This window comes from Leiobunum rupestre, chromosome 8, assembly GCF_980474605.1.
Source record: "Leiobunum rupestre chromosome 8, qqLeiRupe1.1.hap1, whole genome shotgun sequence".
NCBI lineage: Eukaryota > Metazoa > Arthropoda > Arachnida > Opiliones > Sclerosomatidae > Leiobunum > Leiobunum rupestre.
In genome coordinates, this window is record NC_143391.1 from 54,407,625 (window position 1) to 54,420,814 (window position 13,190).

The 13,190-nt window shown below is 36.4% G+C and overlaps 1 protein-coding gene and 1 long non-coding RNA gene across 2 annotated transcripts in view; both read left to right on the plus strand.

The window, feature by feature from the left end:
* LOC149933709 (uncharacterized) overlaps positions 1 to 13,190 on the plus strand; it is a 586,576-nt gene that overhangs the window by 238,591 nt on the left and 334,795 nt on the right. The window lies entirely within an intron of this gene.
* On the plus strand, positions 5,010 to 5,668 carry LOC149933714 (uncharacterized). The gene is made up of 2 exons (XM_090156899.1): positions 5,010 to 5,074; positions 5,144 to 5,668. Exons 1-2 carry the CDS (start codon positions 5,056 to 5,058, stop codon positions 5,515 to 5,517), a joined length of 393 nt encoding a protein of 130 aa, XP_090013025.1. The 5' UTR covers positions 5,010 to 5,055; the 3' UTR covers positions 5,518 to 5,668.

Sequence of the window (13,190 nt, forward strand, 5' to 3'; positions counted from 1 at the left end):
GTAGTAAGAATGTTTATTCTTTGTAATACTCGTCAAATTTCGCGATGGAATCACAAGAATTTAAAGTCTGAACTTCGTATGTTAGATCAAATTCAACATGTTGGCATTGAACAACATTCGATCTGTTTTAATTCAGACATTCTCGAACTGTATACTTCCGAAGCGATTAAGACCAAAACCAGTGTTTTATTCGTGCGATGATAGAGCAACAAAAAGAATTCTTGTGGTAAATATTTTTTAGATATATTCATTTTTAATAGGTTAATTTATTTATATTTATAAATTCTAGCCTGAATTTCCAACCCGACATCTCGTTTTGTACCGAAGAGGAAAAATACCTTCTACGAATTGATGTAATTATAATTATTTTTAATTATACACTTAAAATATTTTTAACATTTGTGTTTTTATATTTTTCAGCCTTCAAATTATTTATACAACCTTTTTTAATTCTTTATTATTAATTTAATTTGTTAGCTTTTAGTTTTATTGTTAGTGTTTCATATTTTGTTAAATGTTTAAAAAAATATATTGAAATATCATAGTTATTAAATATTACAATAACTAATTGTGTTTTTTGATTACTTAAACTAGCATTGTTTTTAAAATAATAAAATATTTGCGAAAAATGAAAACTTATTTATATTAGTTTAATTATTTAAAGTATTTTGGGTGGGGCCAAAACCGCCAAGGATATAAAGCGAAGGTCGCGAATTCGTTTCCCCATCTCGCAAATAACTAATTAGCATTTTGTACCTCTAAAAAACGAAAAAAACGAAAAAAATGACACCAAAAGTAAATTAACATAAGTATTTGGTGGGGTCACATATTACCGCCGATATCTCGGTTCGACCTTGTCCGATCGTGACCAAACTTGTTGATTTGATAGACCGAGGCTTAGTGGTTGTGGACAGGTGTCAGGCGTCGAGGTCAAGGATCATCTTCAAGGTGAAATTTGAGATTTAAATTAAAATATTTTTTTTAATTTTTCCAAGGACAAAAATTTTTGGAAAATATTTTGGGGGGGTTGTTTTGGCGGCCATCTTGGCGGCCATCTTGGAAAAAAGTGTTCATATTTAGTTTCCTACTACTGATATTGAAAGACTTCGTTATCGAGAAGTCCGTCCACGTTAATGTTAAGAATTCTAGGTTCAAATCCATTAAAAGCAGACTGAATTTCCTTCCCTCGTAAGTGAGACATCCATTCAAGCCATTCGATCGCTCCAAAACTCTGGTTGCAGTTCATACGATAGCCGAAAGGGGGCACTACACCAATCGTATCGGGCTGTAAAAAGTGTTTCCTAAAGATAAAACTGCATACTCCCGCAATCGTTATCGCAGTTAAGAACGGGTCTATTTTGAATTTATCCATGAAAATAGAACGATATGATAAACAGCCTTGCAAAAGAATGTTTACGTCCTGGTGACAGTACCGGATTAAATCTCTTTTATAATCAAAATAATTAAAGTTGGGGTCCGAATTTCCGCAAGCTTCGGACCGGGAATCGTTATACCACTGGATAAATTCATCGTAGGCCTTACCGCTTAAACGATTAGGGTCGTACGCCTCCATCGGAGGCATGTCATTATGTAGTACGTAATTGGTTTCGTTCGAACGGGCTGGATCAAATTCATGGTCTACGGTATTAAACAGTAAATGCGGGAAATGTCCCTTATTTAAATTATTATCTAAACCAAATGTGGAAACGAATTGAGAAAGGGCAAAGGGCATAAAATTTAAGGAATCTAAGAATTTTAATTTTTTATACTGTACATTCATGAATTTGGTCCCGTCTGTCAAGACTTTAGGGGTCCACTTTAAATCGACCATTTTACGTACTATAAATTGCGCGTCGTAACCTTTAGCGTTATGGGCAATACATATTATCTTATCAGCCACTCTGTTAAGCGTACGAAGATACTCTAGAAAGTCGCCGACGGGGTCTTTTGAGAGAAATATTTTCTCCCGAGGACCACTACCGCATTTAGCGCATGCGTACTGACTATCTTTTTCTTCGAAACAGAATTTACACGCTTTTTGCGAAACGCATAAAATTGGTTCGTGAATCAAAGCATTGGCGTCAGTACGATTTGTTTGTTTACATTCCAAGTCATAAAAAACAAAGACTTCCGTTTTTGGAGTACTTCTCTTGGTCAGTGGTGATTGTTCCTTGTCGGAGTCGTGGACCCGTTTATTATTGCTATTTATTCGAGAACGAGTAGTTTTATCGGCAGAATCTTTACGGACGGTCTTTAAAGGTTGCATGTAACATAGATGACCTGCGGGGTTAAACTCACTGCACGAAAGACAATAGGTCTCTCCGCAAACGTGTACAGCCTTACGCTTAAACATACTGATAAATTTTCCGCAAAGATTACAAACGTAAATTTTATTACATAAGGGCTCGGGTCCTGATAAATGGTAATCGTAACAATTTTGATTAGGGAAAACTCTTAAACATGTTTGGCAAGTTATTTTATCTACCTCCTTCCGGCAATCTTGTTTTCTACAACAAGCGTGACAGAAAAGAATGCATTTATGCTCACTGAGATGATTAAAACCTACTAAACCTTTTTCGCAAAAGTAATTAAACGCGAAAAGGGGTTTGGGGTTAGTAATTACGTTGAAATGTGTGTCAATATTTAGAAGATAAAGACGTTTGCGGAGAGGCCCTTCTAGTTCCCTCTCTTCTTTGACGTCGCCGAAAATAACTAAGGGTACGGGATCGTGTAATCGAAAAACGATAATACTGTATTCGGGCAAGATTTCTTGGAAGCGAGTTAAAGCGTCCGGACCAGCGCATTCTTCGTCTGTTAATGCAGAATATACCAAAAGGGTCCTAGCTTCGCGGGTCTGTAATTGCGTTTCAATATTTTTTCCTCTACACTGTCTTATAGTAGTATATTTTCTTTTAAGTTCTCCATCATTTTTATTTTCCATGTATTCTCTATGAGCTATGGCTACTACAAGAGCTCGTGCTAAACAAATTTTATCAGGGTTATTTATCGTTATGGTGCATTTTTTATAAAAAGAAAACTCTTTTTCAAGGGAAATCCCTAACCCAACTGATCTAATTCCGCCTTTCGGTAATCTGACTCGATTAACCGTAACTATTCCTTCAAAAAAACTACCATCGTTCTCGGATCTATAGCTTTTTTCTTCGATATACATCATCAACCATTGCAAGTCTAATTGGTCCCGACGCCGGAAACTAACGTTAATTTGAAAGCCGTGGTTAGTGACGTTCACGAATGAAACCGAAACCATATCTGATGGCAAACAGTCCTCTAATAGGGTTTCCATCAATATATAAATACCATTTTCTATATTATTTTCTAACCGGACATTTAAAGTCCGTCCCATTAGTCCAAAATTTGGAAAATTTTAGATATTATTATTCAATATTTTAACAGAACCTGGTAAATTAGGAAAGGATGGAGGCGTTATTGGTGCGTCAACCAGCCCACCTCCAACTTGAGGAGGAGACGAAGTGGGGGCAGCCAAATTTGCGTTCTCGGGGTTCGCGTTTTTCTCAGCAGTCTGAGACGATGGAGGTGAATACTGCGGAGCTCGTGAGGGGCCAGCGACCGCTATAGGGTCATTATTACGCTGAGAGGAAATATTATGAGGGGGCCTGCTACTACTACTAGCCGTACGAGCAGCTAACAACGCTTTAGCTTCCTCGAACATTTCGGCTGCCCTTGCGGCTGCGGCTGCAAGTTCCTCCGCGTCCCGTCGGGCAACTTGTACGTTCTCAGCTAAGCGCTGAATGCTGTCCGTACTGGGGGACGACATGATAAAATTATCTTCCAAAGATAAAGAGTGGCATGTGTCATCTGATTCTAGAAAGGGTGAGGGAGCATCCATAGGCGTATACGAGGGCGAAAAACGTACTTCGTCAGGTGGAATAGAACTAGGTCTTAAAAGGGGTGAAGGTAAATTAACGAAAGGGGGCGAACAGATTTGATGGGTTAGTTGATATTCTCTAAGATAATCTCGTACCATTGTCATTTCTTTTAAACGTTCCAATTGCGAATCAGTTACTGTAGTTAAGGAAAGGGTAGGGTCTTGGGTATCAGTTAAATCTATTATTTCCATTTCTGGAGAATCGGGTAAAGTTACTATGGGTACTTCCGGGAGCTCGTTATCAGTTATATCAATCAATTCAGGGGAGTCGATTATAATCATTTCCGGGGTATCAACTAAATTAATTTCTGGGTATTGTACACCTTTCATTTTAATGCCAATTTACTTAAACCTTATACAAAAAATTACGATAAAAAAATCAAAATAAACTTACGTAGAGAGAGAGAGAGCTTCAAAAATCCTGGTACTAGACGCACAAAGAACAACAATAGAGTGACGTTCCCCCAGTTCAGACACCCCCCTTATATAGGGCCTAGGGGAAGATAGTAAGCTTATCTCTTATTCCCAAAGAACTTGTTCAGTTCTCGAGAAAATATTAGGGTTATGCTAAAATTTATACTTATTTACGCTAAATATTCCATTTAACTTCATTTCCGATATGGACACTGAAGTACAAACATCTGCCATAATCACCGTCCTGAAACAACCTTCTAAAATTATAGCCGTAGTGATTATTTTAATTACAATTTTCTTATTTGAGTTCATTTTGTGGTATTTTGAAAACGTTTCTACCGTAAAATTGTAACTTTTTTCACTGTAGTTCTCAAAATGGTATTAAAAGTATACTAATTTTATGTTAATTTCTATTAATTGTATTGTTTTCTAGGATATGATTGCATCACAACCTCTCGAGAGGAAACTACAATGGGTTTTTTTCTTCTTCCAAGTGGATTAATATGTGACGTCAATGGGAATAATTAGAGGCAGTTTCGAGTGTCTAGAACTGTTATCTCAGAGTGACAGCCGATAGAATTTGAAGGTTATTTGAAGGTTATTTGAAGTTTAGATCACGTGATGAATTAATCTCAACAAGATAGGAACTGATTAATCACCCATGCGTCATTTCTCTCTGAGACGCTGAACTGAAAAGAAGTGCATCCGCTTTGCTCTCGACATCTACCGTAAACATGGAAAAACGATCTATTGGTAAGCATTATTTTATTAATACTATTACTATTTCAATAGACAAAGGCTTAACATTTTCATTTTCTATAGCCGAGACGCATACCGTATCCAAACGCCGGGGCAAAGAAAGACGTATCAACATAAAAATCACGTTAGGAGGATCAGTCTACATTTCTTTTGGTTTCGACGGATCAAAATTACAAGTTCTCTTCTTCAAAAAATCGAACGAAAATATTCTGTTCCTGACCTCCGAAGCTTTCACCAATCTACTCTCTCTTTGGGGAGAGCTTTTCGCCGCCGCTACGCAAACCGGAGCATCGTCTCTAACCCACAACATCATCGACTATCACGACAACAACGTATCCGTCGTCGCCACGATCAACAACATCAAATTGAACTCTGCCTACGGTCATGTTCTGGATCTGGGAGCTCGCGAAATCGGTGAGTTCCAAAAAAAAAATTGATTTTATTCGGTTTCAAATAAATCTTTTAAACGAACATAAAAATGTTATCGAATGCATGTACTTAGCTATTGTTAAAAACCTTAAAAAAATTCACGAATTATTATATGGAAAACCTTTCGAGGGTTTATTTTTGTACCCAGATCAATTTAATTCGTACCATCAAGTAAAATCTTATTTTGGGTGTTTTAAATCACCCTCAGAAGTACTACAAGATTTTACTAATTTACTCGTAGATAATCAATTAACCTGTAAACTTAGCTACTTTAATTTGTTTTCATTGTGTAATGCACAAGATAACCATCTAATGGAATATCTGATAGTACCTACTAACATGTAAACCAAAGTTCTAAAATAAAAAAATTAAATGTAAATAACTTGTTTTTATTACCTAGAGATTAGAAATTAAGGGGTTCAGAAGTGATAAGCAAACGGGTAAAAAATCTAATCTCCAGATATCCGCGCGAGGAAAACTAATTCTGGAGAATGGGGATGGGGGAAAGCAACTGGTGATTAGAAGGGGTGAAAGCAATGGGGGAAAGGAGCTGGTGAACGAGAGATAAAGTATCCAGTGAATGGGGGTTGGGGGAAAGCAACCCGTGAACGGGAGAATCTGGTGAATAGAAATTCTGGTGATTAGAAATTCTGGTGATTAGAAATTCTGGTGATTGAGAGAGAGGCGCGGGTGGGGGGAGGAACGGGAGAGGCGCGGGTGAACGGCGGGAGCCAAGCTACAGCTTTGTGTCTATTTGGTGATTGAGAATGAAATTCTCATTCACCAGATAGACACCCTTCTCTCTTCCCTTTACCGAAAACAATTAAAGGATCTAAAAATAATCAATTCCCCCATGTAAAAGTTGGAGACATATCTTTTCCATTATAGCATTACCGTATGCGGCCTTATCCTGGAAGGTAGGTCAATATTTTACATACTTTTATTAAATTATTTTAAAATTTAAATTTTCACATTTCCTTTTTGCAGTAATTTGAATTTAAGAAGACGTTTATACAATTATTGCTTACTTAGGGCCAGGAGGGTTATAGAGAATGCATTTGGTATTCTCTCAACCAAATGGAAGGTTTATCGCCATCCAATTATAGGAAATATCAAAACCTGTGAAGCCGTAATAAAAGCAACAATTTGTCTACACAATTATCTAATGGTAATTTGAGATTAGAATAAAGTAAACTAATTTCATATTAAATAATAGAATATAAAACTTTTATGTTAAAGAAGAGGAGATGCCAGTTAATAATAAAAAATACTGTCCTCCAAAATATATCGATAGCGAAAACAATTTGGGATAAATTACTAATGGCCAATGGACAATGGAAGAGGAGGGAGCCATTGTTAATTGCGGAAACATCTCTAGCAATACTCATGCAAAAGAGGTAGAAAAAATTCGCGATTATTTCGCCCAATACTTTGAATCTAGAGTAGGGGCAGTGCAATGGCAATTAAACCAGGTTTTAAGAGGAAGGGCGGGGTACGGGTATTATGAGTGATTTTAAAAATGGTCTCAATTTTAAAATAATATGATATGATTTAAATTTCAGTTCAAAAAAATTGTTTTCGATTAAATGTAATGATGATAAAACTTTTTTTGAAGTCCATGACGTTTGTTTTACGATTAGTTTTCAGTGCTATTGTCATCAAATAAATGTTCAAATATTAATTGGTGTATTTCCATTTTACATTGTGGTGCTATCTGAAAGCTGCTCTATCTTGGCATTATTATTTTCAACTAGTCCAATTATCGCCTTATCAACATAGCTGCACAATTTGTGAGTTTGAGACCGAGTCCTTAAATATTCGTATTAATTTTTGAGCCCAAGACGAGTCCCTTCTAAATTTCATTAAATCGAGTGAATAAATACGAGCTGAGACCGGTCGCGGATTATTCCGCGTCTCAAAATGTTTCTAAATTATTTGTTCAGAGGACGAACTCATCAATAGTAGGCCACCCCTAAAAAATAATTGACTGAACCGAATTTTATTGGCTGTTAAGTCGATGATGCGAGTCATGAGACCTTTGCACCCACGTGACCCACGTTTATTTTTGAAAAGTTCGTTTTTAACCGCGCATTTCGCGATTGTTCCGAGCTTTCGTTCGTTCGACGGTCAAAATTATGTACGTGTTTATTTTGTAACCTAAGCGACAGGAACATTTATTTTTTAAGCAAACTCGGCAACGGTACTTTTTATATTTTAACCTTATAATGTTAGTGGCAGATGTTATTTTATTGTTTTTTCTTTGGCTGTGTAGGAGCAGCTTGGGCTATTGAGACCTTTCTCCAAATTTGTATTTTTCTCCACTGGAGTCTCCAAAATTATATTACTTTTCGTGCTGATAAATATAAAACACTGATTTAATACTATTCTATTTTAATCTTATTTTAATTTTCCTTACTCCTTGTCGTTCATATAATTTTTATAAAAAAGCATGTGCTCCATTAAAGGCCATATTTTTCTTTTCCTGCTTTTAACTCCTGATCCACTTGGTTGTTTAGAGTTACGTAACTCCCTTTGAAATTTATCTCGTAATGCTTTCCACCTTTTTTTTTGCAATAAGTAGCTATATTATAAAAATTTTATATATAATAAATATGTACATAGATAGAAGTTATTTATTGGTTATGAGAATTCTCATAACCAATAAATAACTTCTTTATTTTAGGAGGAATCAATAACTAATAATTATAAATGAATTTATTAACATTGTAATATAATTTATCAAACTATAATATTAAACTAAAAGAAATCTATTACTAGCCTGATTTAGACATAATTTCTCCCATCCATTTCCTTTTAAAATTTTATCTTTGTGGGTGTTTTTGGTAAAGTCCATTAAAAACGTTTTCCCTTTTACCACATTTATTAATTTTTCATCCCAATCTAAACTACCACAGTCATTTTCATCATTCATTGCATTTTCACGCCCCCCATTTTTTCTAAAATAATTGACTTTATGTCATCTGCCACAATGTAAAAGCCGGCTGATAATAATTAAATGCAACAAGAAGAAAACATATCCACGTGTTTCGTGGCGTGTTGCAATTTCTCTTTTTGGCGGAAAAATCTAGTGTGCCCTTTCTCCCGTATGCTTATTGGGTAAAAAGAGTAGGGATGTAGTGACGTCAGAGACCGAAGCTGAGAGGAGCGTCAAAATGTTCAGGCAGGTTGAAGTCGGTACGAAACTGCCGTTCGTCCGAACAGGAGGTCGCCAGCGTCAGTGCGAGTTTCGGCTATTGTAGTGTGCCATATATTTTCGCCGATACGAGCAACGTTGGCGGTGCCAGCAACGGTTGCTAGCACGAGCAACTGTCCAGTATGTGATGGGCTTAGTCACTGAAGCGAAACGTAATTGGGCTGTTTCCGAAGAAGTCAAAATTTTCCGTGTTATGGTTAGGGGCTGTTCACAAATTACGTAACGCAGAACAACCACTTTTTGGACTCCCCTCCCTCCCCCTCGTAACAAAGAGTAACAAATGGAAAGACCCCTCTTCTTAAATTACGTAACAAATATCGAACCCCCCCCCCCTTAAATTATTAAAGTACGTAACAACTAATATGCTGGTAATAAAGTACAACAAGATCAGGTACTAAATTTTATTGTTTGTAATTATCATTTGAAATTACAACTTTATTTTTACGCAACACTTTATACCCATGGGTATGAAATTCTTTTAAACGTGAGTAAACCAATGAAAATACAAATGTTTTTAATAATTGTGGCTGTTTCTGAAAATGGAGCAAATTTTATTTTACGATATTAAAAATAAGATGTGTTACGTAACATTTCAGTTAACCCTCCCTCCCCTCCACGTAACATTTCGTAACGCTTGCCAAAACCCCCCTCCCCCCCTACCACGTTACGTAATTTGTGAACAGCCCCTAATACATGAAAAGTACAATAACTAACCCGTCGCAAAAACATCTCGAAATAGGTTTTTCGTGAACTTATCTTTTTCCATAATTATCTTTAGTTGCATCATGCCCATTTCAGTACAAGATTACAGTTCTGTTTTTATATTTTTCAATCAGAGACTGGAACTCCACGTTCACAATTACGGCAATCGTTTCGGGTAAAGCGGTAACAAATTTTATTTCGAGCCTCGAGCTACGCTACTCCCGTCAACGAAAAAACCAATGTGATTCAAATTAAAGTGCTTTAAATTATACGGAGATAATTTTCAAACACCTAGAAACGCCGTTTGACTAACCATTCCCATGACGACTTTATTCGGAATCTGTCTGGGAAATGATCCGGTACCACCCTCATGTACCCTTGCGGGATTAAAAATGAAGTACATTCAGGGCGGGTAAAGGTGTATTTAACTCTAGCCATTTACAATACTTTCGAGTGAAATAACGGGATTTGGTTAATAATTTAAGTTTCCTCAGATAAAATGAAGCTGATCCAATTTACATATCAAAATGAAATAAAAAAAATTAATGTCCAAATAAAGGTCACCGATCTTATCGATAGTTCCCGTTTGAGCATATTCGGCTCATTTCAGGAAACTTTGGTTACCGGCGAAGTTGTTAAACAGTCTCGTCGTGTAAAAATAAATTGAGCGGTGCAACATTGCCCGCGGGTGAAGTAATAGCGCCTCCCGCGCCGATCACACGTTGGATCCATCGTCTTTTCTCACCTCCGCTTGAACGTGAAGGCGAGTCCGAGACAAGTCTACGTAAGTTTTAGAATTTCCACCAATGCAAAAGGTTAATGGCGAAACGTTGGTAATACTGGAAATGGGATTGTATGTATTCTACCCATTCGCTGACAGTTATTCCCGTCTGCAAGGAAATTGAGCCGTAACCAGCTCTGACATTATACGTGCGCCTTTCCGATTTTGAATTGCACAGGGTTCCCCAAGTCGTCCATATTATCAATTTTGATAGTTTTATATATTTGAGCCCATGACGGGTAAATAGCTTGTTGTGTAGTGAATATAGAGTCTAAAGTGTCACTGTCTTTTACTTAAACGCTAATAATTCTAAAAAGCGGTACTTTATAGTTCGGTGTTTCCGCTTCCAGGTGTTGCTGAAGTAGCGTTTTGTTGAGCTACTCGTTTTGCTACTGCTTGTCGTGCTTTTCTATCTTTTTCGTAAATCACTCCAACATTTAAAATTTTTACGGCATAATACAGCCTCATTCGGCAGTAAAGTTTCAATAGTTTTTAAGGAATATTGAATTTTGCAATATATTCGGCTGATGCATGTTTTCATTGAATTGATTTAGAGAAACATGTTCGCAATGCAACATTAATTGTAAGACTGCATCAGATGGGGAAATAAGCCACCCAAAGCTGCCCTTTTCATATGAGTACGCTTTTTGATGGGTGAAAATTTTATTATCGCTTTACAATTCCTCAGATTGAGTTATAAATTGACAAATTTCTTTACCGGGGACACAATTATGATTGTTCTTGACTTTACAAATTTTACTACTGATTATATATGTTAAGCAATTGATGTCAATTTTTGACCCAAAGTCTTTAACAGTTTTTTCTACGTGCAATTGTTTTAAGGTCGCTTTGTTCGGATCTTCTGCAACTATTGTGGTTGGACTTTCGGAAGAAACATGGTTGGACTTTTGTGTCAATGATTTCAGTGAAAAAAGGGTTTCATTACAATCTTCTTCACAATTTTCATTGCCACTACTGGAAAATAATGTCATCATTAATACCTGTTTGAACGCATGCTTGAATTGTGTTGAATTCGGGTTGGAATTGTTTCCCCTTCGCTGCCTAATTGTGGCAAACAGATTTTCCAATGTATCTTGCGTCAATCGTCTAGTGAAGAAATATTTATACCCTTCACTTTTTATATCTTCCCATAATGCTAGGATGGCTGTAATAGATTGTATCCATCCATCTACACAGTATATTTTCACATTCTTGGGAACTAAAAAGTCCAGTTCTTCAAACATTTTTTTGGCATTCAGTAACACTTCTTTGTGACCAGAACTTTTCTTAAATGGCCTTAACAACTTTTTTGCACTTTTGAATCGGCTACAGTTGACAGCGTCGAAAGCTTCATCTACAGCTGTCGGAGCTGCTTGGGCATCAAGTTCACCTATAAATAATAAAAGGAAAACAATAACAAAGGCAGAGTAGAAGTAATTGTCCAATTAGTTTCCCGAAATACCTAGTGAAATGTAAGTTGACATTCCAACGGACACTGAATGACTAAAGAGGTTTGCAGCCCAACTTACCCTCATCTTCCAAAAATTGTTTGGATTGAGCATTCTTTCTGTGAGTTTTGGTGCCATTATCACAGGTCGTTGTCTGTCCTTTTTAAAGAACTCATCAACATAGTGGAATAAAATTATTCTATCTTTGTACACTATAACATATTTCCTAAAGTTGTTTCTCAAACTCTTGAGCAGATGGGTGCAATCAAATACGCAATATATTTTATTGTCATAAATAGTGATAAATGGTTGCGTTTTGGTAACTTGCATCTTATTGTAAACACTTCTGTAAGTGCCACTTTGGTCGCAGAGTATAGCTCTTATTCTAAGGCCAATTAATTCTAATTGATTGATAGATTCTATTAGAAATGTCTTCAAAAATTCGGCGCTGGTAGTTCCTTTGGCAAAAATGTACGATACTGGCTGTATATATTGTTTGAATGGCCCATGAACCATGACAACCAGAGCTTCATTAGCGAGTATTCGCTCTTTGGCATTTTCCCATAATTCACGAAGCCTTCAATTTCATCTCTGGCTGGATTATAAGAAAGCATTTCAGAAAGAGACATCTCATCTACTGTTAAAATGCAATTTCGATATTTAGCTTTCATGTTCTTAGTCTTCTTCTCTAATTCTTCAAAAACGAATGAATTTAGACCTGGCTGGATGTTTATGGTGAAAAGCCAATCAAGCAGCGTTCTTGAATGTGGCAGGCAGAAAATCTTCCTCAAAACTTTATAGCATTTTGGACTTGCATAATGTATTGACAGGGCAAATTTTTTATCGGTATCTGTCCATCTCCCCCCTTTTGGTTTTAAATTGGAAAGTCTTAATTGACTTTCAAAAAAAATCAGTTGTTTTTCTGATAAGAGACTGCCACTACGGGGGTCTGGCAGCAGCAACAGCTAATACCCCCCCCCCCCCATAAGCGCCGCTTTAAGCGAGCGCTCGCTTAGTGAACTTTGTTCTAGGTGGTACTGTATATTCCCTAATTTTTCCAATTTTATCCATTTTTGAACGCACGACATTTGCGTTAAGATGCAATATCCGTTTTTTATATCGGCTAATTTGGGTTGATTTTACTCTAAGTTTAGCTTTCTCCTCGGGGTAACTTTCTGTGAAAGGGCTGTAACAATTGCACCTAGAAAAATTAAAAATGTATTATATACTATATTCATTAGGTTTCCATTTTAATCAAAAGCTGTATACTAACCCAAACTGGAGTTAAATAGTGGAAGATCTTCTACTTTTTGGTTAACTGAAGTCATTGAAGGGTGGCATTTAAATATTTCAAGCAAAGAAGGGAATGTATCAATTGAAGATCGTTTCTAAAGTAATTAAAGATATGCATTAGTAAATATAAACTATAGACAAATGTTTCACTATTTTGACCTTGTGGAAAATTATCAACGTATATAGTTGCGAAGTTTCAATATAGTTGTTGTCTGTCAAATACTTTTGGATCAAAGTGTTTAA